The sequence below is a fragment of the Microtus pennsylvanicus genome, chromosome 11 (assembly GCF_037038515.1).
Source record: "Microtus pennsylvanicus isolate mMicPen1 chromosome 11, mMicPen1.hap1, whole genome shotgun sequence".
Classification (NCBI taxonomy): domain Eukaryota; kingdom Metazoa; phylum Chordata; class Mammalia; order Rodentia; family Cricetidae; genus Microtus; species Microtus pennsylvanicus.
The window spans coordinates 48,086,938-48,112,860 of NC_134589.1; the positions used below are offsets into that span (position 1 = coordinate 48,086,938).

At 52.8% G+C, this 25,923-nt stretch overlaps 1 protein-coding gene across 1 annotated transcript; it reads right to left on the reverse strand.

Annotated features, from left to right (window-relative positions):
* Positions 1–748: 748 nt before the first annotated feature.
* On the reverse strand, positions 749–24,448 carry Camkk1 (calcium/calmodulin dependent protein kinase kinase 1). The gene is made up of 16 exons (XM_075991735.1): positions 24,316–24,448; positions 17,326–17,726; positions 16,535–16,582; positions 15,882–15,935; positions 15,472–15,523; positions 15,134–15,267; positions 14,692–14,728; positions 13,764–13,785; positions 12,094–12,182; positions 9,455–9,654; positions 7,213–7,266; positions 6,589–6,662; positions 6,230–6,317; positions 5,921–6,049; positions 5,388–5,491; positions 749–3,785 (listed from the first exon to the last, which is right to left on the reverse strand). The coding sequence occupies exons 2-16, from the start codon at positions 17,683–17,685 to the stop codon at positions 3,713–3,715; spliced, it is 1,518 nt and encodes a 505-aa protein (XP_075847850.1). The 5' UTR covers positions 17,686–17,726; positions 24,316–24,448; the 3' UTR covers positions 749–3,712.
* Between the last annotated feature and the right edge of the window lie 1,475 nt (positions 24,449–25,923).

Here is a 25,923-nt window from a genome sequence, read left to right on the forward strand (position 1 = left end):
CAGATATTCACATTCCCTGGTCGGCATCAGGGCTCCCAAGGCACACTTAACTGCCTCCCAAACCTTTAACCAGACCCACTGCTGCTGGGGCTCAGTTCCCCTATGTGGTGGAGTAGTTTCTAAATCTGGGTTTCCCAGATGTCTTTGCATGTGTAGGGTTTACAGTTCTCCTGGGAGCTTGTGTGGAAAGGCCTTGGGGGGAGGAGGGGGGTTAGTGAGCAAGAGATGCAGGCTCTAACCTGGCACTTTCCTAAATCACTTTTCTCTGGGCCTCAGTTGTCCCACCAGCGTGCATGCTGAAAGGATCAGACTCATGGGAAAATCACATCAAGCACCTGCGATTCTTTCTGAAGCTCCCAGGACCCAGTAGACTTTGACAGGCAGAGGTGAGGGTATGGGAAAGGCAGTACCCTGGCGGGATAGGAGAGACAGAGACACAGGGGGGAAGGAAGAGAATAAAGGGTGTGTGGGGTGAGGGGTAGAACCTGTGAGTCAGCAGAGCACCCAGAGAGCCAACAACAGGCCTTGGATACCGGAGTGGGACTCTTACTAGGCAGCTAGCAAGGATAAGGGCTGGAGACCAGTGAGGTGAGAGGTAAGGGTTGAAAGGACAGGGAGGGAATGGGAACAGAACCCACTTACTTGTGTGGTATATGACAAACTCTTGTCTGGCCAGCATCACTCCTCTGGAGAAGGCCTTGTACTTACTGTCCCTCACAGGAGCACAAAATGACTAGGAAGCAGTCAGGAATATTAAAGAAAATATTAATATTTTCCCAGGTGGAAAAACTGATCACCAACTTGAGGCAGCCTCTGGCCTGGTCATCTTCTTGCCTTCAGCAATCATCAGTCTCTGACCTCACCAGCTGCAAGTTGATAGCTGAGCAGACAGCAGCCATGTGGGGCCTGCTGGGCAATAACCCCCAGGTCTCCCCACAAGGGGCTCATTTAGTGAATATTTATTACAAACTAGGCTTTTGAAACAAGGACTCAATTTACTGTCACAAAAACTCCATCAAGGTGCTGATACTATCTTCACTACACCAATACAAACAAAAGCTCCTTCAAGGACCTGGAATGAAAATGACCCCCCAAGGGGAGTGGCACTATTAGGAGGCCCGGCCTTGTTGAAGTAAGTGTGGCCTTGTTGGAGGAACTGTGTCACTGTGGGTGTGAGTAGGTGTGGCCTTGTTGGAGGAACTGTGTCACTGTGGGTGTGATCTGTGAGGTCTCTTTTGCACAAGCTTGGCTCAGTGATACTTAGTCTACTCTTATCTGCATACTAACAATGTAGCAGTTCCTCCTACAGCACCCTGGCTACACAGACAGCTGCCACGCTCCCCACCATGATGATAAAGGATTAAACCTCTGAAACTCTAAGCCACCACCTCAATTAAATGTTTTCCTTTATGAGTTGCTGTGGTCATGGTGTCTCCTCACAGTAATAGAAACCCTAAGAAAGACAGGTAGGTAGCCAAATTTGTGTTCAAGCTCAGGGCTGTCTGACCTCAAGAATGACACTTGACATTACTACCCTGCAGGACCCTATGACTAGAGTCCTGGGCTAAGAAGGCATGGGGAAGACACTGGACAGGCCTGCTCCCCAGCTTAGCTTTCCTGAACCCCTACGAGACAAGAAGTCGCATATCCTATGGTCACCCCACTGGTCTCAAGCACCCGATTCTTCCTAAGTAGTGGCTCTGGGACTTAAGCTGGATAGAGGACAGGAGCTCCTTAGCCCCATGAACCCTCCTTTCTTCCACCTCCCGACCTCTTACTACCCTGCCAAGCTGCTCAAGGGCCTCCAGTGCCTCAGAGTCTTCTAGAAGATCAAGCCAAGTCAGCTGTAACAAGAAGCTGGAGACAGAAGACATACAATGCCTTTCTTTTTTTTAAACTTAACAAAGGGCTTTTTATTGTCTTTAATTCACTTCCTAAGAAGTTGGTTTTTAAAACACTCTTATGGAGTCTATTCACTTGGTGCCACATTCAAAACCAATGCCCACCAAAGCTCTCGGCAACAGGTGACAGCGAACATGCCTTCCTGTTGGGGACAGTGAGGTCAGTTGCCCAGTTCCAAGCTTTTCCCCAAGTGGGTCAGTCGCTTTCACAAAGCTCCCTGACTCCTTGCTATTTATTTAATGACTGCCTCTCATTCACTCTATAAAAGTATTCTTAGAGATATGTTTAGATGATTTGTTTTTAAGCCCTGGGTTATACTGGCTGCCTTAGTGCAGAGGAGCTGGGTTGAAACGGGAGCCCATTGACAATGGGCTCCCCTCTGCCCCCAGGCTTAAGTAGATGTAGAAAGTATATTACAGGTGCATGTGCCAGTACGAGACATGCAAGTGTGCTGTGTACAGCAGACAGGCACACACACACATGTGCACATGAAGGCGCAATGTACACCCATTGGCACGGAGATGCACTGGAACTCAGTGCTCCCTCCCAAGGCTCCCTCTTTTCTGGTCTAGCCCTCTTGCCTTCTGAAACCCATGTGGGCAGTTGGGATTTCCTCGTGGGATGCTTTCAGGGGCGGGGGTACCTGAGTCCTGCTCATCTCCCTTTGGAGACCCATCTCTATGAGCATTGTCAGTAAACATTAGAATAGCCAGACGACGCCAGGATCCAGAGAGCTGACACTGGCTTCGGAAGGGCACTGTCCACATATGTTTGTCCCAAGTGTGCATCTCCGCCCTGCATGGGCTGACTGATGTTCTTTGCTGAAGCAACTGGCAGAAGGGCCACATGCCTGATAGGGTGTGCATCCTGTAGGGTCCCTCATCTGGCTGGGTCTCCCATCTGGGCAGTTCATCCTCCATCATAGGCATGTGATGGGTAAGCCACTGTAGGGTCAGAGCCTAGATCCCAGTTACTTCCACATCTGCAGGGCCACAGTTCTGAGAGTCCGTGGCCCTCAGTGTCACTCTTGATGTCTCTTCTGCAACCTTGGCTCTGAAGATCCGTAGGGACAAAGGGAGGTAGGCAGGGAAGGTGCGCTGCTCCTGGCTCAGGCCTATGCTCTGAGCTGTATTCAGTTCAGCCCTTTTTCCGGCTAGTGCCGAGTATAAAATACAGTCCATGAGTGTCAGGTCCACGTGACTGCCAGGAACTACCCAAAGCTGGAAGAAGATGTTCCCCACAACAGCTGCTCCCACCCTAGCCTTCAGGTAAAAGACAACAAAAGAGGAATCAGAATTCTCCAATCCCAGTCCTCTCCCAGGAACACGTCACTATTTGCAGCATCTGTGCTAGAGATCTGAGTAGACGAGTACTCGGCACCTTCCACACAGAGGTGAGGCAATCGCCCTTCCTTGTGGTGCGGCAGCTAGGCAGGCCCAACTAGCCCTATAGGAGTTCTCTGAGATGCAGCCCACCAGGCCTTCATCTGCTGTTTTGGTCTCTTGCCTTCTGCCCCGGGCCTCACCAGCCAGTCAGGTAGGGTTTCTAATATTCTGTGGGCTCCAGGCTTCCCCACAAGATGGATCAGAACAGACAGAACCGGGAACCCCAAGCCCCAAACGATACACATTCCAATTCTGTCCATGAATGTGCCTGTGCGCAGGTCATGCAGCACAATGGAGGAGGGGAGCCGGGAGAGGGGCTGCAGTCCCCAGACCCTGCCTGCAGGGGCAACTATTGCATGAGGGCGGTGGGCCTCTGGAGGCGCGGAATGAGCATGCTGACGATGGCCCTGGGCACATGCAGGGACTCAGGATGCAGCCTCATCTTCTTGGACTCCGGGAAGCTCCGGGCTCTTGCCCCCTTCTCCACATCCTTCTTTTCTGTTAGGAAACACCAGAGGCAGAAGGATCTCAGGAGTCAGAATGTGTACGCACTGCGGGGGATTCTCACATACGTGGCGTAAGAATGGCTATCCTACAGCCCTTCACATCCCCACTCCACACTAGGCTTCCCTAGGAGCTCTTCCATCCCCCTGACCTCAGCCAGCCTCAACCCATAACCCTTGTGTGGCTCCCCACTGCTCTGGGATGAAATCTAAACCTCTCAGGAGCCTCTCTATCTGACTCAGATGACTTCCTGTTATCCCAGGAGTACAGGCCAGGTCAAAGGTCTTCCACATTGACCTTGACTGGGCCCCAGTGGGCAGAAGACCTTCCATCCTGCCTTTCTTTGCCTTGTTCACAGGGTGGAGTTATCATCAGTCTTGGAATTCCATTATTCAACAGATTCCTGAATCTTATCATGCATCCCCAACTCCCAATCATTAAAAATATCCGATCAAAGGATAAATCTCATAGAACTGAACTAAAAATACCACAAAATGCAAAAAAAAGAGTTGAGTCTACCAAGGACCCTAAGGTCATCGTTGATGTTAAAGTGTACTTTATCCTCGTTTTTGTTGTGCAGTTCCAGGGAACAAACTGGAAGCAAGACCTGTATGTAAGCAGTACCTGCTTCATTCTACCACCAGGGGGCGCCAAGATACAAGCACTGAGCTGGAGTGGCCCTAAGTTCGGTTTACTGCACTGATTCAGATGGTTGTCCCTACATAATCATGAATGGACTCCCTTTCACGCTCAGATCTGTCCCAGCTTGTCCGTCAGGCGTAACTCCAGCATCAGGGCCCCCGATATCAACTACTTCAAACAGAGTCAGGAAATGTGTCGTTATTTGCTCTCCCAGGCCCACCTCACACTCCTTGGAAGGGTAGGCCCACGGGCACCCACACAAGGTCCACGCTCACCTCCATGGGAAAATGCCCTTAGCACAGGGCAAGCCAAAAGTACAGTTCTCCCTGGAGCTCCCTTCACAGCCCGGAGAGGTACCCAACTGTCCTCGGACCATGATGCCCTGGGATACAACGCCTCACAGTTCTTCTCTGAAGATCTGTGAACAACCTCTAACTGGCAAGTGACTTTGACTACAGCAGAAAACCTGGAAGCCACACTCAGTGTTCAGAGAACTGCTTTTCTGGCCTCTCCCACAAAGTGGCGAACCCATACATATGGTCCAAAGTAGGGACTCCTAACCGAACAGGGGTTCTTCTCTCCTGGCCTTGTCAGTTAGTCTGTCCCCATGGACTCGCTGGACAAACACTCACAAAGTGCTGGCTGTGGATGACATGGGCCATTCACGGGGGCATCAAACCGCCAGCCTGGGGCCAGGGAAAGTGGTCATTTCTCCGCGGACACCAGCCTTCGGTAGGGAGCAGACCTGATCTGTCTGCAGACTTTTAACTAGGAAGGGCTGAGGAAGTGTGTGCGTGAAGGACACTGGGCCTGGATAGGCTGCAAACGGGGTGCTGCTTTGAAATGTGGATATATCCCCAGGCTCTAGGACAGTCTCACACTAGTCAGGGATGTGTCTCGGTGCCACATGTCTGCCCAGGGAGCAGCCCACATGTCTTAGCACACTGTACTCACATCAGTAAGTTTCCTGGTGCAGACATGGATCTTTCTTCCCTGCGTGCCTGGGGCTCAAATGGGTTCCCAAAAGAACGCTTTCTCAGCATGGACTTGACCAGGATCTGGGGAGCGGAGCACAAGTCAGTATGGAGAACAGGCCTGGACACCCAGTCCTAGTCTAGGCAAGCAGGTGGCTTCTGGGGGTAGGGCGTGGTCTAACTGACAGGTGGGGGGGCCTTAAACCATATCTCCAAGTCTTTCACTGTCATGCCTAGGCACCAACATGGTACCTAGGGAAGAGCAGCAGTTCACCCAAAGCATGCATGGAAGTGGCTGCTGTTTCTTGCCATAGCCCTCACCAAGCCTCAGGTCTCTGCCACAACTGAACAAGGTGACCTTTCTCCATTAGACTCCAATAGAGCAAGGCTTCCACAGCCCCTCAGCTGACGGACCAGATGCCCCACTGTTCCCTCAAAGACCAAGAGCAGAGCAAGTCCCGGGCAGGAGTCACACACTGCTAAGATAAGAGAATCCTCCCCTCCCCCTCTTACCACAGTGGTCCAGCTGGGGATGAGTTTCACTGAGTTCTTCACCTCCTCCTCAGTCACCTCCACCACACTGCAGTGCTCCTCCTCTGAAGGGAGGGGCTCCTCTCCATGCTTAGTCACCCAAGGGTGCAACTGTAGAGCCCAGGAGATGGGAAGGGATCCGGGTCATAGTCATACCAACCAGCAAGGGTGCCCAAGCATCCCTAGCATTGACCTTGAAGGACTCCTTGACCCTCAAACCCCTAACCCAACATACACGTCCCAGTGTAGGTCCCTCTGGAAAGGGACACTGAGACCTTGGCCCTGACCCACCTTGATATCTGACACCCCAATTCTCGTTTCAGGGTTCTTGTCTAACATCTTCAGGATCAGGTCCTTTAGTTCCTCGCTGACCTCTGGCCTAGGCAGAGGGAAGGCAAGGGATGAGGATGCTACCATTGACAAGGGCCCCTTTCTCCCCTCCTTGAGACCGGGAATAACCCCAACCACATTCCTCAAATGGAAAGACAGGAGCCCCTCCATCTGCTCAGGCTCCTCCCAGGGATCAATACCCCCATGCTAACTCTGAAGGCTAAAATGGAACCCTCACAGGGCAAGCGCTCTGCTGAAGTTCAGATACCCTCCCCAGGAGTGGGCGGGAGCTTCTATGGTCCCCAGCAAGGTCAACTCACTCCTCAGGGAACACCACGGCCTCATTCTTGATCTTCTTGTGAAGGGCCAGGATGTACTCATCAATGAATGGGCACTGCAGGGAGAAGAGACAGACAGGAGGTCAGCCTTGATCCACACTGCAGGGGGTCAGCGGTGGGAGGCAGCCTATGCCCCACCCCCGACCCAGCAGATGGGAAGGGCCCCATCTAACTTGTTCAGGGCACACAGCAAGGGCTCACTCAGTAAACTGAACTGAGCAGCTGAGTTACTGGAGAATGAGGTTGGCTGCATGTCACCAGCTTTAAGTGAAGCTGCCTGCAGCACTCCCCTAGGGTCTGGGGTTTGAGAACCTGTTCACTGAGATCCCCCTGCCTCCTTAAGTGTGGTCACCAGAGCCAAAGAACCTATGGGCAGGAATCTTGATATGACCTCCTCTTGGATGTGTGTTATCCCAGGATTCTACTCAATCCTTCCCAGAGGGGAGAAAGAGAAACAAAACCCCTTTCCTCCCTCAACCTTCCTGGCCCTGGTGGGCTTTTTCAAGTTATTTTATCTAGGGACACAAAAGAAGGTCCTGCAAGTGTCATCCACTCCTGGCTCCTAAAATCAGTCAGAGTCAGTTCTGCAGGCGCCTCAGGACTCACCTTCCCATAGACAAAGCAATACAAGGTGACCCCAGTGGCCCATACATCCAACGCCTAGAAAGAAACAAATTCGCGTAGTAAACAGGGCCAGCACCTCCACCACCTCATCCCCACCCCCACCCAGCTTTACCAGGCTGTGGAAGAGCCCTGCAGGGACCCTCCTTCCCCAGGCAGGCAGTTGCCAACACTCCCTAGGGCTTGCTGTATGCTGGGTCCTGTGCTGATCATCAGAGGATCCAAAAGATGACTAGAACAGAACTCAAAACTCCTGGGGCTGTGGACTTTCTAGGGACAAGCCAAAAGAGACACTGCTTCTAACTCAGTGGGTTCCAAGCCATATTTCATCCATGGGGTCATCTGCCGCCTCCGTGACACAGATGTACTCCCAAAATAGCAGGATATATTGAACTTACGCTCAGTCACTTGCTCTGGTTTCAAGAGGTTCCCACTTCAGCTACTGTGCAACTACTTCCAGTGCCAGAGGAAAGCAACCCCTGCCCACCTGCCCACCCTACCCCCACGCCCACCTACAACTCCTCTCAGGCCCAGGTGGGGCTCCTCATAGGTTCCTCACATGTGCAGCCCCCTCATCATCATCACCATCAGCATCATCATTAGAATCCAACCAGGGAACACTAGTGCAAACTACAGGACATCAGGCTGCTTTTCAAAACATCAAGGTCAGAATGACAGAGAGAGAGGCCAAGAAGCGGGAGGGTGGGGAGAACACAGGAGAGCAGTGTCTGCAAACCAACACTTGGGAGGCAGCTGCTGGAGACTCACTAATTCAAGGTCATTCTTAGCTGTGCAGCAAGTTCTGGGGCAGCATGGGATATGTGAGCCTCGCCCCCACCCCTCACCCCAGAAAAGGAGGGGGTGAACTCCTTCAGATCAGAGGACTCTAAGGAGATGTGACAAGTGAGCCTGATGGAGCTCCTCCCACCAAAAACAGACTCCTGACCTTGGTCACTGAACCAAATTATATAAGGGAATGTCCTCCCTCCTAGGAAAGCCACTAAACAGATACACTGTCTCAAAGTGAACAGTGAATGGCTCAGAAAAAATGTAACAGGAATATGCAGAAACATAAAGAATGAAAAAGCTTATGTGACAAAGCTGATGAATCTGGATTAAAACGTTACATAAGGGAATGGAGAGATGGCTCAGAGGTTAAGCGCATTGGTCACTCTTCCAAAGGATGTGGGTTCGATTCCCAGCACTTGCGTGGTGGCCCACAGTTCTCTGTCCCTCCATTCCAGGGGATTAAATGCCCTTTCTGGCCTCTGCTGGCACCAGACACACACTGGCGTGCATGCAAGTCAAACACAACATAAAATACTGATCTTAGAAGTTACGTGGTATTCCTTTATGCTATTCATAAAACTTTTCAGTGAATTTAGAATTACAAAATTAAAAATCCTTATAGTTTTTTTTGTTTTAGGGTTGGGAAATGAACCCCAATGTGCACACACACAGCAAATGTTCTACAACTGAGCTATGTGCCCAGCCCAAATAAGAGGTTCAACACCTATAAACCAGGCACAGGCATGCTGACGCTGCAGCACATTTAGAAAACCATGCAACACCTATACACCAGGCACAGGCATGCTGACGCTGCAGCACGTCTAGAAAACCATGCAACACCTATACACCAGGCACAGGCATGCTGACGCTGCAGCACGTCTAGAAAACCATGCGACCAAGTTACAAACTCTCACACTTTCTCTCCTTCTCTCTCTCTCCTTTATTATAAATAAGCTTACATTTTGGTGTTAGGCTGCATTCATAACTACCTTTGGCCACATAAGAGTCTAAACCCCACCTAACCCTATGCCTCTCAATCTTCTGCCTCTACCTTAAATTCTCTTTTTTTCATGGCCCAGTCTAGACCCTGCTATGTCCAGGACCCGAGGAAGCCTCCACCTTCCTTGGACCATGACTCTCAGCCCTCATCACCATGCAGAAGGATATGAAGGGGGCTATTCTGGTTCTGCCTGTCCCACAGTCCAGCACAGAGCCTCACATAGACAAGCAGCAGCAACAGATTCAAGTGAGGTTGTAACCATTTGCTAGGAAATGAAAGGAGCCATAGCTGGAGTGTGTGTTGGGCTCCAGGGAAGGCAAATATGCCACTCTCCAAATGCAAGAAGCCTAGAACCCTCAGCTTGCAAAGTGGCACCCCACTGCAAGCTGCTCTGCCCCTCTACCTGAACCCCAACCTAGCCCAGGCCCTGAGAATCACCTTCCCGCTGAAGCTCTGGCCAGAATCAGAAATGGCCTCAGGGGCCATGAATGCTGGGGTCCCGGCTGTGCTAGATAGCTGAGCATCATTCCCCTCGAACTGGTTGCTGACCCCAAAGTCCGCAATCTTCACATGCCCATCATCCCCAAGGAGTATATTGGATGGCTTGATGTCCCTGTGGACGATCTTCTGGCAGTGCACTGCAAAGAGAAATGGGTGATATGCAAGCCTTGGGGGTTGCTGCCCAGGGTCCCTCTCTTGCCTTCACCCAGCCTAGGAAGCAAGCTGTTGCATCCCAGCCCACACCCACTCTTGTCAGGGGAGAATCTCAGGAGATGACAGCAGGCCCACCTGCTCCATTATGCAAGTGAAGACATGGAGGGGAATTTGGGGAGTTTTTTTTTTACTCCAAAATCAGTATGCTTTCCACAACAAACAATATACTTCCTGCTCTTGAGGAAGTCAGAGGAAACTCAGGCTCTGGATGTGTGTGGATGTCCAACAAATATACATCTCAATATTAGAAGCTGACACCTGTCTACAACCTTATCACCAGCAAAACAGAAAACTCCTGTTCCAGCCAGGTAGTGATACATGCCTGTAATCTCACCTGAGACAGAAAGATTGCAAATTCTAAACCAGCTTAGGTTACACAGCAAGACCCTGTCTCAAAAAAGAAAAGGAAAGGAAAAAAGAAACTCCATGTTCTTCCCCTATTGTTTCCAGATTCCAAAGATCACATCAACTCCTTCTCTGGGCCTCAGAGCAAGTAGTCATGGGAGCCCAAGGTGGAAGTAATCCAAGCTGGGTATAATGATACACACTGTCATCCACCATAATCTGAGGTACTTAGGAGATTGCAGTAGATAAGGAGATGGAGGCCAACCTGGGCTGCATAGTGATCCCTAAATTAAAAAGAAAGAAAAATGTGCTCGAGTGTGTGCATGTGCGCATGCGTGCATTGCATCTCAGTGTCTATGTTAATGTACCTGCCTCCATCATTTGGGTCTTTCTCACCAGCTCCAACTGTCCCTCCACAAGACCAGAATCACAAGTCTTTGAGGCTCTTCTTCCACCTGTCCAGCCCCTAGTGCTAACACTTACCCCGGAGATTCCCCTCATTAGGATCAGCTGGGCCCTGAGGAGGCTGTAACCTAGAACCCTAGATTAGCATGCTTCTGAAGTGGAGTTAGGAGATGGCAGACAGGCCCTCAGCAGAGGAGAAGGACCCAGAAAAGGAAGGGGGTGGAGCCAAGCTCCGGAAGAGCTGTTCCTGCAGCTGACTAGACCAACAGACCAAAGATAAAATGTGCCCATCCCTCCTATACTATAGACCCTTGCTGGAGTCTGTATTAAACACGTGCCTCTGTGTGCCTCAGTTTCCCTATATATAAAAAAAAGAGCATTAATCTGACACTGGAAAGGCTCAGAGGTAGAAAGATGCCCATGTTACTATGGGTCACACCTCACTTAGGGAGGGAGAATTTGCTCACAACAAGTCCAGCTAAGGTGTGAGAGGGATGGGCGGCACCCCCATTTCCCAACTCAGGTCAGAACCCTAGGTTTCTGAGGGCCCGCCTTTTCCTAGACCAATCAGTCACCCCACACTGGCCACCCCACCTCCTTCACATCCCATCGCTACTGGCCTAATCCTGGCCTCACCATCTGTCACTTGAGCTGTGGAAATAGCCTGCCCCTGGCCAGCTGGCTGCCTCTCACACCCTATCCAGCCACCACACAGCTGCCAGACAGAGCTTTCTAAGAAGCAAATCCTGTCAGGCCTTGCCCTGCTCAGAGCCCTCAGGACCTCACAATACGGGCAGGATTTAGTCAGAAAGTCTTCCTCGGAGACATTTCCAGTCCTCAACGTGAGGCCTGAACAGAATTCCAGCACCACTGTTCTCTAGCCACCAGGCCCCGCCTCCTGGGGGCACCGTCCAGACTGAACACCAATCTTCAAACAGTACAGCCTCATTCCTCTCCCGCCTCTGCCTGACTGGCTCTCCCACCATCAACCCTCCAAGCTGACTGGTGAAATCCCACTCTTCTTCCTTCAGGACCTGATCTCATGTGGCCTCTTTCAGAAAGCCTCCACAGCACCTGCGCCTCCCACCTGCCGCTCCTGGGCAGAGCTCCCCGGGACCTAGACCATCATCTGTGTGGCCCAAGTAGGTGCACGTAAGTGAGTGAAGTGAATGAATGAAATAAGCGAATGAGTGAATTACTTTTCGCACAGAAGCTATGCACCCCTGAGCTCTTGCCTTAGGACTTCCCCACCCGACCATCGCCACAGGCACCACCCCAGGACACGCTCTTCCCTAGGCAGCGGGACACAAATCTCTTCCATCCCTGACGCCCTGCTGAGAGGGGGAAGTTTGGATAGAATCCAACAGAACAGGCCAAGACAGAAGAACACCCAGAGACAAACAGCGGTGAATGCAAGGCTCGGCGAAGGACCTAGCGCATGCCCAGTGAAGACTGCTGTGGCTCCACCCACGCCTCCCCGCCCCCGTCTCCACTAAAGCTGATTGGTAGACCAGCGCTGACTGACAGAAAGGTCTCAATGGTTGTTTAGCGTGGGCACAGCCCGCTCCTATGTCCTCTAGCTCCAGTCCCAGTGGGCAGACAATCTCACTCACAGTACTCGAGGCCCAGGATGATGTCCCGTAGGTAGAGGCGAGCTTGCTCCTCCGGGAAAGGCTTGTCACAGGGCACTTCCATGACCGGCCTGTGGGGAAGAAAGGAGGGGGGCTGTTCAGCAGAATCAGGAGTAGAGATGGCTACAGGGACTGAGGAACAGGGGCCCTACAGGGAGCAGCCTGGTGCCCAAGGGCTTGGAGACCTCAAGATACCAGCTTATCCCATATGCTAAAATGTTGTGACCTATCTAGCCCCTTTCAATCATAATTTCAAGGTAGCTTTAGCCCTATTTCCACTGGCTTGTAGTTCTTGCAAGAATTAAGTTTAACCAAATAATTACAAAGGTGCCATTTAAATCAATAGCTTGAAAACAGTGGACTCAGACCCAAGAGTCATGAAAGCAATTAGGAGGGTCTGCTTTTCTTTTTCTATTGAAATAGAATGTTTCAGAATGCATAGCATGTAAAAAAAAGATCTGTATGCCTTTCCAAATTATCAGTCACAGATATGGACAACAATACAAACTTTTATTTTTTAAACCTAGCGTGGTGGTGCACACCTTTAACCCCAGCATTCAGGAGGCAGAGGCAGGAGGCTCTCCATGACTTGGAGGCCAGCCTACTTCACACAGCTAGTTCTAGGCAGCCAAAACTACATAGTGAAACCCTGTCTCAAAACAAAACAACAACAAAAAACAGCCTGGTGTTATAGCAAGTGCCTGTAATCCCAGCACTTTAGAGACCAATACAGGAGGAGCACCCATGAGTTCAAGTTCAATCAAGTCTAAATAGTGACGTCCTGTCGCCAAAAAACCCAAAAAATAACCATATACTTTTTGTTTTGAAACAGGGTCTCGCGTAGCCCAGGCTGGCCTGCAATTCACTACAGTAGCTAAGAATGACCTTGAATTTCTGATTGTCCTGCCTCCAGCTCTTGACTGCAGGTGTTAGCTGCCACCCTTGATTTGATGTAGTGCTAGGGACTGAACCCCTGGCTTAGCGCACGCTAGCCACTCTGTCAGCTCAACTACAGGCTCAGTCCCTACTTCTTGTTTTGAATGCAGGATATATATATATATATATATATATATATATATATATATATATATATAGTCTTTCAAGAAAGCACTGGCAAAGGGATAGTTCTCAGCCTTCATTCAAGGACTGGCAGTGAGGGGTTCGGGTCCTGTGCCCACTAGTCTATACCAGCTGCTCTGCAAATGTTCTGATAGATCAAACAGGGCAAACAGTGTTAGAACACCAGGCTTCACAACAACGTGTTGTATGTCCTTTTCTGATTCTTGGCATTTCCCTCCCGTAATCCTGAGTTGGTAGTAAAGCTCAGAGAACCCTCGGTGACCTCACTACAAGCATGAATTATAGCCCACATCTACACTTCCCCCGCTTCCATCCAAACACCTTCCTCGTTTTTTCAAGGTCTGGCTCTAAGCCCACCCCTCTCCCAGCCTGACTCCCCCAGCCTCCACAACCCCCACCAGCCTTCATAGAACGTCCCAGGTCTCTTATTTACCCCTGAGGCAAGAGTTCCCGAGGGCAGGTGCACAGCTCGGCTTTCTCTTACACTAGCTGGCCCCTGAGCAGGGAGACAAAGGGGAGGGTAGGGAGACCTGGATTAGAGATGGCCTGCCTGACTGGGACGGGGAACTCACCCCTTTCTCAGGAGGTCAAACACTGAAAGAAAAGAAGAGAAGGGAAGGTGTCGTAAGGCTGTAGGACAGCCAGTGCCAAGGTCCCTCCCTGTTCTAGAGAGAGGCGAGGGGACAGGACAGACGGGGGAGGGCTCGCTGTGGGGCCTGCCTGACCTGATCCTCGGAGCTAGGTGAAACTGTCAGCATGGACCCCTTTCCCAGGGAGGACCAGAGGCTTGGGAAGGGGCAGACACCTTAGCACTCCTGACTAAAGCTTGGCCTCTTGATGCCTAAGCCAGCTCTCTGGCCCCACCCCCTTTCTGTGCCGGCCTGAAACACAGGGTCTTGCTCATGCTGGGCAACGTCTAGAGTTTCACCTCCAGCCCTCCTATCCCATTTCTCCAAACCTCCTCCAGAAAAAGCCTAAGTCACAATCAGCATAAGGAACTTAAATAATAACATTCATGTTAATAAAGATAATTACAAATGTGCACGTTTCTTGACATCAACCCTATGAGATACATATCACCGTTATCTCATTTTATTATTATAACTAGCATATTTTGAAGACCTGGATACTGAGCCCAGTTCCTAAAGCATGCTAGGCAAGTGTTCTACCACTGAGTTACACTCCCAACCCTATCGTCCCATTTTATAGGTGAGAAAACTGAGGCAGGGTCCCCAAGCTCACTGACTCAGCCAGCTTCTCATACCTACTAAGTGAAGAACCATGCTAACTGGGACTGGTTCAGAGCAGGGAGAGGGGCCCAGAAATGGTCACTGAATCTGATTAATCTAAGTCTCATGCTGCAGTGTTGTGCAAGGAATCCAGGGCTTGAGACAGGTCTGTGCATGGACATGGCCACCTGACCATTCTGTGTGTCCCTGGGGAGCCCTCCCTGGGGCCAGCGCTTGCTGAGGCACTGTAAGAATGAGTGGGGTCACTCACCCAAATAGAGATTGTCCTCAGCAGGGTCATCCAGGACCTGGGCAGAAGAAGCAAACATGGGCACAGGGCTTGAGGAGGAACGGGGTTGGAAAACCCAGGCCTCCTGTTCTTTCCTGACCCTACTGTGCCCTGCAGCTATGCTGAACACAGAGCAAGAACTATACAGGTACCAACAGATGGGACTCAGTATCACTGACCAATCCCCGCCAGCCTTCCATATAACACTGGATCCTTCTTCCCCCATGATGGAGAAGGGATTCAGGAACTGCTCCTCATCCCCAGCAAGAACACCCCAGACCACCAGCCTGAACTGCCCCTGGGATCTCACAGGTCTGTCCAAGGCTGGTCTGTCCCCAGTGCCTCACCCACTCCTAGGTCCTGGTAGGCTGAGCACCTGCCCCACCCACCCACCAGGCTCCAGTATCCTTGCCATCCCTCCTACCTCGATCAATTTGACTACATTCACATGGTCCAGTTTCTTTAGGATGGCAATCTCCTGGTACACACGCTCCAGGGGCAGCAGTTGCTTGGCTGGTCCTCCTTGGGCAGCTTGAGACCCTCTGGGGGGAGGACGGCCTGTGACCAAAAAGCAAGTTAAGATGCTGGTCTAGGAGAAAGACCCTCACAGGGTTGAGATCCAGCTCACCAAGTCCAGTCTTTTCCCAGGCCATTCCTCCTGTTTCCTACCCTCCACCCCCACTCCTAGCCAAAAGCAGTTAGGGAGCGTTCCCTCCTCCTCTGCCCCCAGCCTACCAGCTCCCAAACACAAGGCATACATACGAGGAAAGCCATACTGCTTCAGTAACTTCTTTTTGGAAAGAACTTTCATTGCCTATGAAGAAAGGAACAGAGATCCACATGTGTGCAGCCGCCATGGGCTAGAAGGAGCTGGTTCCATGGGGTCTGTAGAACAGACGGGCACACTGGCAGCTGCCATTGGCACTGAGCATGTGGTTATAGGTATGTGGCTGCTATGCCATAGTTGAGTCTGGGCCATCCCCCTGTTCTCCCTTCAGAGGAAGTCAGCCTCTGCTTGTGTACCCACAAGGGACAGGAAGCTTATTAGCACACCCCAGGAATAGGAAGCTCCCCAGTAAGAGGTAGCTCTAGCCTCTTTCCCCAGCACTTCTCCCTACTACTCAGGCGTCTGGGGTCTACGGGGCCACACCCGTTCCCAGCCCCAGACTCACATAGTGTCTGTCTTCACTCTCGTTGTAGGCCAGCCTCACCACACCGTAGGCACCCTGCAGACAGTCACTGGTCAGTCCCACAACACAGCCACCTTCTCTCTGGGTCTAGCTCAGGAAATGGCAGGCCTGACAGTTCGGGTCCCAGTCTTTGCACTCCAACCCCATCCTATCGCCTACCACCTGGTTCCTGGGTTCACATTTCTGAGAGATGAGGAAGGAACCCCTATGCTCTGAGAACCACTCCCTGCCTCACCACCCCATGTAGCCTCTTCTTCCCCTAATCTCCATCAAGAACCCTGGGAGTCAGGAGTCAGAAATCACCTCCACCCTCCTCTGGTAATCTTCCAATCAGGCTGGGGTATTCTTGGCTCTGCTCCCCAGTCCTATCAGAGGGAGAAGAAGGATGCTCGGAAAGCATTCTGCATGGGCTGGAGAGATGGCTCAGAGGGTAAGAGCACTGACTGCTCTTCCAGAGGACCCGGGTTCAATTCCCAGCAACCACATGGTGGCTCACAACCATCTGTAATGAGACCTGGTGTCTTCCTTACCAGCAGTACATTGTATGCTTAATAAATACATAAATCTTTTAAAAAAAAGGAAGAAAGAAAGAAAGCATTCTGCAGCCCACCCCCCAAGTCCTGCCCCGGTCTTACCTTGCCAATCTCGCTCTGCAGCTTGTACTGGTTCAGCTGCACACAGTCCTAGGGGAGAGGGGAGCATCGAGGACAGCTTGTCCATCTTGGGAGGCTGACTGTTCAGGGCCCAGACCTACTTCCCAGACCTCCCCACCCCGGCAGCTCTCACCAGCCTTTCAAGTTTAGATCAGGGAAGATTGGAGGGAAGCATCCCCACCCCGAGAGATAAGAAGCCTGGGGCACTATGTGAAAATATGAAGGGTGAAGCCCTAGCTGGGCTGTGCTCCCACCAACTACCCAAGTTCACATTCAGATCCAAGCTCATGAAAGATCAGAAACTAAGCCGGGCAGTGGTGGCGCACGCCTTTAATCCCAGTACTCGGGAGGCAGAGGCAGGCGGATCTCTGTGAGTTCGAGGCCAGCCTGGTCTACAGAGCTAGGTCCAGGACAGGCTCCAAAGCCACAGAGAAACCTTGTCTCGAAAAAACCAAAAAAAAAAAAAAAAAAAAAAAAAAGAAAGATCAGAAACTGGAAGCCATTGTAGTTTTTAAGTCTTATGGCTCGAGCTTGGGATGATGTAAGGACATACATGACCTATTTCCAAAGCTCTAAGAAGGCTTCTTAGGAACAGGAGAGGGGCCTATGCCTGGGCTGAGAGCAGGAAGAAGGCAGGAGGTAGCCTAGGAAGAAGCCTGCTGCTAGGCAGTGAGCTTCTCAAAGTATGCAAACCAAAGAAAGCTAGGTATATGGGCCAGATGGTGGGCAAGAAAACCCCATGAGCAGCTCCTACCTAACTCCATTTCACCAACCTCCGTGTCTGAGATGGCCACGCGGTGAGACTCGACGGTGGGTCTCCGCCAGGCCCGAGGAGAGATGTGAGTGGCAGGTCCTGTAGAGTAAGGCCCGACCTGGGCCTCCAGACAGCTTCCAGCTGGCCGTTCCTGCAGGGAGAACTTCCTAGCTGAGAGGCTGGGCCGCACTGGGGTGGGTCTTGAAGCATTGCCAGGGATCACAGAGGCAGCTCTGGCCCGGGCCGGAGGATCCACACCATTCCTGGAAGGCTCTGGGCCCTTATCTGCCTCTTCTAAGTGGGCCACATTGATGGCTGCCACCCGATCGACCAGCTCTGCCCGAGGGTCCTGGCAGCAGACAGCTGGGCCACTCTCCATCACTTTGGTCAGTGGATCTTCTGAATAACCTCGCTGGGAACCTGAGAGAGGAGAGAGTGTCACTCCTAGCCGGCAAGTGGATTGGGCTGAGATCCTTTTTCTACAAAAGCCACCGAGCTATCGACCTCCCTCCTGGCTGCTCCCTTGTCCTGACTTGCTAGCCCATAAATCCAGGCATTTCTGGTAGCTCACCTGGCTCTGATGCATGCCAGCCCTCTAGCCCCCGGTGCCCCTGCCTGTGACACAGGTACAGACACTTCTGCCCTGATGGCTTCATGGGGAAGTGCAAAGGAACTGACTCTGCAGTCAAGACAGGTAGCTGTGGCAGACCTGGAGGCGTAGCCACACCAAGGCACAGAGTCCCAGGTCAGTTCAGCCCCAGCCATACAGGCAGCCCAGTGGCTTGCCAGTTGCCACACTTGCTGACAAAGCATTACAGCACAGCCCCTAGAGGGAGGCTGGGCATCGGAGCTGTGGCCAGAGACACCTCCTCCAGGAAGGCCTCCTGGATGTCCCAGACCCTCACTCTAGTCCTCTCACTGTTTTTAAGAGCATTTCCTGCTGTCTCGGGTCTCTGTCACCTCCTCTCATTATCTTCAAGACCCCAAGGCAAATCTGAGTCCTTGCCCCAGTAGAACTTCCAGCACAGTGGAGGGTACAGTAGGGATGGGTCTGCCACATAAGACACTAGTGCAATTTCTGTATCCCTCCTGTTTTTTCCTTCCAGCCTGCCCATGTGACAAAATGTCCCTTATGGTTGCTCTGCAGGGGCCAAGGTGCTCCCGGGTCTGGCTTCACACATAACCTTGTATCTTCTTCAGTCTCTTGGGTCTGGCTTTACACATAACCTTGTATCTTTTTCAGCCTCCCAGGTCTGGCTTCACATATAACCTTGTATCTACTTCAGCCTCCTGGGTCTGGCTTCACACATAACCTTGTATCTACTTCAGTCTATGTCCCCAACCAGCTAAAACTTATAACAGTAGCCCTGGCTTGAGCCTCAAGTCAACCCCCAGGCTCAGGCCCACCCCTCACCTCAGCCATGACCTTTAGCTACAAACTGGCCCTGACTGAACTGACTTACTCTCAGACCAGGACAACCACGTCTGCCACAGCCCACATTGTGGCTCCACCTCCACCCATTGCTCCCTCCTGGGCCTCTCTGCATCTTCACAGAAAAGGAAGTAAGTGGACTCCTAAACCCCTGCCCTTCCGGTCTGTTGGTGACTTCCTCTATCCTGCCTGTAACTCAGAGAACACAGGTCCCATGGGTGCCTTTGGCTCCCCATCCTTGACTGTGAATATTGTCAAAGTGCTAGGGCTGGCTGGAATGCCCTAGCCACTGGTAGGGAAGCACCTCTGCTGCCAACGTGCCACAGGTCTGGAGCCACAAGCCAGGCTTCCTCTTCTGTACTGTGGATGCTATGCCTCCCTAGCTGCCCTGACTACCACCAGACTTGAAGGTAGACTGTAACAGGGCAAGGGTCAGGGCCTTTGCTTGGGACCAAATGTGCTGAGTGACGGGGAGCCAGGAAGCACCAGCGGCAGCAGAGCTGCTGCTGGCACGAACAAAGGAAGAGGGTGGGGGAACTTGTGAGGCTGGAACTCTGAGAGGCCTCCCTGGAACAGGTAAAGAGGGTGAGGGGGGCTTCAAGGCTGAGAAGAGCCTCCTCCTGCACCCACTCTTCCATTTCCCAGAGGGCGGGCCTCGCCGCCAGGTTCTAAGTGCTGGGATTAGTTCTTCAGCCTGCTTTGTCTCCATAAGATCACTTGTGTCTTCAGCAGGGCCTGGCACAGAAGAGCTTGATAAATATTTGTTGAACACAAGTGGTCGTCATAGTGATCTCTACAGCCCTGCTCCCATTACATAGATGGGAAAGCAGCCTCAGTGAGGGAACCCCAATCAGCCTCAGGCAGCAGACACACCAGGGGATGGAAGACAGTCAGAGGTTCCTGCCCTCGGCTCTCAGGGGAGCCCCCAGCAGATAGTAACCACAGGCTGCCCTGAACCATAACATTTGCATGTAATTTCCCTCAGGTGACAACTCCTCAAAGGTCACCTTCCTTCAGCTCCCTTTCCCCCTTTCATCAGACGGGGTAAAACTGACTCTAGGGTCACACAGCAAGTGGATGCGGAAGCCTTCCTGGGCTAGTCTAAGGACTATTACCTGGCTGGACACCCAGGCGGGGATGCCCGGCTGCCCACTTCCTGGCTCTTAGAGGTGGAGAGGGCAGATGACTTGGGGTATTCCTCACTGGTGAATGGGCGGCAAGGCAAGTCTCACACCCATGTGGTTGTGAGGTGTAGAAGCTGGTGCCTGTCGGGACACAGCACAGCTCTTGCCACTCACAAGCTCCAGAGAAGTGAGCTGTGATTGCAGGGGATGAGCTGGGGCCCAGATGGATGCGAGGGTGGCAGTGGGAGGAGGTTGTGAGAGGTGACGTCAGACTCTCCATCCATGCCTCCCTCTTGCCTGGATCAAATTCAGGTGACTAAGTGGGGCTTGGCTGGAGGGAAGCGGCAGGGGAGGCCCGAAGTTCCTGCTGAGTGTCCAGGAGACAGGGCCTTGTGCCTGGCCTGTAGCTGTGTGTGTGAGGGCCTGCGCCTGACCCAGAGAGAACATACGGGAAGAGGCTGGGGCTGTTCATACTTGTACTGCAGATCTGCACCTAGGAGTACATCTGTGCAGACAAGAAGCGCTCTCTCTCTCTCTCTCTCTCTCTCTCTCTCTCTCTCCCTCTCTCTCTCAGCGCTCCTTTTACTAGTTGATCATGTACACTCTGTCCCTGTAGACCTGCACAGATACATGAAGCCAGGGCCGGGGGAGCTGGACTCCCGAGGTCAAGTCTGGATTTCCCCACAAGATCACCTGTCCCACCAGCCTGGGACCGGTGATGGTTTGTAAGACTGGCCTGAGGGTCCACTCCTCCTTGGGACTAACCCAATGGGTCTTCTCAAGCCCTGCCCCCCACAAACTAAAGCCTTGAGAACTCTTTGCAGAAGTCGACTCAGCAGGTAAACAGGGGTCAAGTGGATAAGCAGAAGTATGGACAGACAAGCTGAGACCGAGGCCCAGTCCCAGGGCACAGACCCTTGTTGGCAGGGGAGGGGGTCTCTCTACTGGCCTAGAGAACAGTCCTAGTCCCAGGTCCTCCCTCATTACGCAAAGTTCAAATCTTGTTCTCCCAGATGGAAGCTGTGTGGCCTGGGTTAGAACACTGACCTTTTGTTTTTATTTTTATTTTGGTTTTTTGAAACAGGCTTTATCCACATAGGCCTGACTGTCCTAGAACTCACTCAGTAGACTGGAATGGCCTTAAATCCAGAGATCCGCCTGCCTCTGCCTCCCGAGTGCTGGGATGAAAGGACTGTAACCACGCTGGGGTAGGACACTATGCTTGAAGCATCAGTTTTCTCACAGGTGAATAAGACAGTTACTGTCCTGCCTTCTCAGGGAACCCTAGGAGGGAGAGGATGCAGCTGTGGACACAGAAGCAGTTTGTGCCCGAGTAATTATGTGGCTAGACTGTGTGTGTGTGTGTCTGGAAGCAACTCAGAATGAGCCCTACTTTACCAAACACAACCCACTTTTAGGTGCCTGGCTCCAGACTGGCCTGGCCCCGGTTTCTCCTCCAAGCTGCACCCCACCCTCCATGTGTCTGCCACTCCCATGGACACAAGCCTTTGACTTCAAAAGCCCTCTTCGTCTGACCTCCTTCTGAGGACATGCCCCATCCAGCTAGGTCCTTCAACAGAGGTCAGAAGAGGAAAGAGCAAGGAAACCCTGCTGTCCCTCACACTGGTTCAAGCAGCCCTATCTACGGTAACTTCAGAGACCAGTGACTTCAGCTCTCATTCTGAGTTCTGTTAGAATGTTCCAGAGCCAGGCTGAACCAGGGACCAATTACCATCCAGGCAGAAGATGAGCGGCCCTGATCAGCAAAGGACTAGTGTCAGGGGAGGGGAAAGCAAGAAGGTAGTAGCCATGTGGGCTATGCACCAAAGTGGCCCTGACATCTCAGCAACGGCTCACTGTAGCCTGTTTATGCTTCCAGCAAGGGTCTGAAGGAGCTGGCAATGGTGCCCTCTGCAGCTCCCGCCCCTGCCTAGGATGACTCAGTCCCCTTGAGGGAGACCCAAGAGTCTGGTGCCAAGTCATGCTCAAGGATGCCTGCTGTGAAGATGGCCCTCCCACTACCTCCGGGGATCCCCGAACACCCAGGTGGGCTCGTGCCTCCCCCTCTGCAGCTGTCCTCAAGGGCATCCCTCGACCCACCTGTGGAAACTGACATCTGTGGGTCTCCTCTTCTATGCCAGCTCTGAGCCTCCACCCTCTTTCCAGAGAGTTCCTCCCCTCCCTGACTCAGCTACATCAGGGACCCATCCAACTCAGCATCATCCCTCTACTGTTTAGCCTCCTCTCCCCCATCACAGAAGTGGGGACACCATTCTTTGAACTCTCATAGAGCCTGAGCCATAACGGCAAGAGTCTCTGAGGGATTACTTCCTCCTTCTCCCCCTCCCAGCCCCCCACCTCCTGCAGCACCCACTCTCCACTCTGGTTGCATCCCATCACTTCAAGCTTCCTGAGTTGAAGGCTCTGTGTCACCAGGCCTTTGCACAAGCTGTGCCTTCTGCCAGGAACACACCTCCCTTGGCTACACGGGCCTGAAGACCAGATCAGACATCACCTCCTTTGAGACGCCTCTTTGATCTCCCCACTGCTGGCTAGATGAGCTCACTAAGGTGGACCCCTTAAACAGCACAGATTTGGAGATAACACAGACTCTGACTTCCACTGCCCTTTCACTACTCTCTGGGGTCCCTCTACCCCTGGATCGTATCCCACTCTCCCTTCCACACCAGCTGCTATTGGGAGGATTTCTAGCATGCAAATGTGTTCGGAGTTTGCCCGTAGTTTTTCAGGGGCCTCGGAATCTGGGGAACAGACAGGAACACCGACTCCTGACATGCAAATCCAGACTCATACATTCCTGCCACAACTATTCATTGGCTATCTGCTATAGAGGTACTAGGAGATAAACCAGTGAACCCCAAAGACAAAGTCCCTGCTCTCACTGTTTGCTTTCTGGCAGAGTCAGGAAGCAACAAATAAGAATACTAGTAAAGAATGCATGATAGAGTACGTGGAACACCCTGGGAAGACAGCTATTGCAACAAGACAGCAGGAATAAGACAATGGGGAACATTATTGATTGAGTGCAGGAAGGACATGTTTTCAGATGCAAGATCTAAGCAGCTATGAAGGAGCAAGGCAGTAAACAGTGTGGACATCTGGGGAAGAGTCAGAGGGACTGGCCCATACAAGCAAGCACCATGAGGTGGGAAGGTGCTCTGTATGAGAGGTCCCTGATGGAGAGGTCCACTTGCACTGGCCTGGAGGGGATTTCTTGGAGGGGGTGATGCTGAAGTTTTTTTTGACCGATGAGCAGGATTGGGAGCACTCACCCTATGCCTAAGAGAGATCCCTTCCCAAAGTGGGACTCAGGGCTTGGTGTGGGGCTGGGCAGGACTTTGTAGACAGAAACCAAAAGGCTTACAACACCAGAGGAGTCTTAAGCAGCGAAGCTATTAAGTTGGATGAGGTTTAAGATGAGCCCCACTCCTGCTGGGAGGATTGAGCATGGGGAGACCAAAGAGCAAGTAGTGGGGTCCCAGAAGTGTGTGGGCCTAGAACAGTCTGACCTGTGCACAGAGTGTGTTGGGTGGTGGAGGCAAGGATGTGCAGAAGGCCTGGCCTCTTCCTTTTTCCCCGGGATTTTCAAGGACACAAGCTGTGTGTTTCTCTCACATCCTGAACCTGGCCAAGGCAAAGAGGCACTCACTGAACACAGTCCTGGAACCCAGGGCATGTGACAGAGAGCTAGCTCTGCTCATTCTGCAACACCCTCAACACAAGCACACACCCCTTCCCTGACACATGTAAACCCATGTCCTCGTGACCTGTGCTCATACACCACTCCATCCTGAAATGCACCCCCCCCCACCTCCACAGGCACACTCTTGTGTCCACGTGACACACGCACAACCGCCTCCAAACACCACACACAGCTCCCTGTGCACGTGTGCACCTTCGGAGCACCAATCCTGTGCCCACCAGAATCAGAAGCCGCAGCGCCCGCCTCCGCCACCCTCAACCAGGGAACAACTACGCAGCAGCTGAAGTCGCTCGCCGCATCCGTCCCATTCATTACCCCGCCCCCAGCTCTCCACGGAAGACTCACGGGAGGTCCGTGGGAGGAGCGCTCCGCCGAGATCCACACGTGGGTGCACCCGTCCAGGCCCACTCCGCATAGACACGGCCTCCACCCAGAGCCGGGGCTCGGGGCACCGTGAGCGGGGCTCCTATGCAGTCCCGCAGACAGCATCTGCTGAAGGGACGTAGGTGGCCGAGCGCCTGCATAGCTGGCTTAGACAGATGCAGGCTCAGAGAGTCACCCCGCGGACTTGGCCCTGGAGACACAGTGGGGATCGCTGCACGCTAGGTCCAGGCTGCCCACGTAGACGCGGCCTCGCAGACCACCCCTCTACAACACGCTCGCTGCACAGAGAGGCTCAGCCGCTCGCACCCCAGTTCCCCATTCCAAGTCTCTGCCGCCGATCCCTACCTCGGCACCTCGCGACAGTCTTCACGGTGGGCGCCAGGCTCGCTCCCGCGGCGCGCGCCCCGCCCTGCCCTCCTCGCCGGGCTGGGATCGCCCCGCTCAACCCGCCGGCGCCGCGGCTCCAGGCAGCGCTGGCTCCCCCGCCCGCCGCCGCGCCGGCCCGCTATCATAGGCTGCGCTGTGCAGGGCCCTGCAGCCCTGTCCAATCAGAGCCCGGTCCTCCCGCCAGAGGGTGGAGGGGGCGGGGTTTTGACGGGCTCGGGAGGCGGTGGCTCGGGAGGGGCCCTGCGGCTGGGCCCCGACGCGTCACGCCCCCGGCGCCCGCAGACAAGCCGGCTAAGGGAACCCGAAATCCCTCGGGCCACGTCGTGGGCCCCTCAGCCTGGTCTGAAGCGTGCGGTGCTTTTCCTCGAGTCTTCAATCCTGTGTCCTGGCCTGTAGAGGCAAGAGCATCCCTCCCTTGGGGGATGAGGCCCGCCGGTGCGTGCCAGGGAGAGGATAGGCGGAGGCTGAGCAAGAAGGGCCTGGAGTTGAGTGGTCTGGGGTAGGGAGGACCAGGAGGAGGGAAGTCCGGCAGAGTGCTGGAGTAGGGTGGCACTCAGGTTTGGAGAAGAGCAGGAGACAAACCCCTAACTGGGCTTGACGGAATGGGAAAGAACCCCCGCAGGACCAAGAGGCCTTGGCAGTGGTTGTGACTCTGTCCCTCAGACTCTTGGTTCTATCTTGCTGTTAGTCTCTTGGAGAACCCCCACATCACTGTTTGCCTCAAACCCAGGCCCATATTGTCTCCAGCTTGGTCTCCCTGTGTCCCTGTCTCCAGCTGGAGTCCGAAACCGGGAGTTTCCTGAAACCTACCTGTGTAGCAGGTTTTCTGACCCAACCAGCCTAGCACAAGGCTCTACCATACCGCCTCTTAAAGATCCCTAAAGTCTATTTACCTCTCTCCACCTCCTGTCCCTCCCCGAGCTCGACCACTGGTCATGTCTAGTACATGCAGCAGTCTTTCCCCTGGCCTCTTACCCTGTCCGGTCTCACTTCCCACTGGCCTTTCTGGGCCAACCGGGACAGGTTTTCAGAAACGTCAAACAGCTGCCTCCTAGAATCTTCCACAGGTCCCTCCCACTACCTTGCCTATAGGTCCCCTCAAGCCCTCCATAGCGCGCTTCTCACCACCAGCCTGCCTAATCCCCACTTGTCTTTTGGGGCTCAATGCTTCTGCCACGAGGAAACCTTTCCATGTCCCCCTGGATACTCAGAATGGTCAGTAGCCCTTCTTTGATCTCAAGAATTCCTATGGAAAGATTCAGGTGAAGAAGTGCTGAAACTGGGAAGCCCCAGGACCAACTATTGGAGGATTGGATCTATAGGGCAGGAATTCAGGAAAGGGCTGAGTCAAAAACATTTACTTTTTCTCAGTGTTGGAGATTGAATCCAGGGCTCCCTGCATACTAAGCAAGTGTGCTACTGCTGAGCTACACCTCAATATCAAGGAGGCAGGTTTTTAAAAATATTTTTTATGGTTTATTAACTTTATTTAACTGGATCTTCAGACAGTTGTGAGCTGCCATGTGGGTGCTGGGAATTGAACCCGGGTCCTCTGGAAGAGCAGTC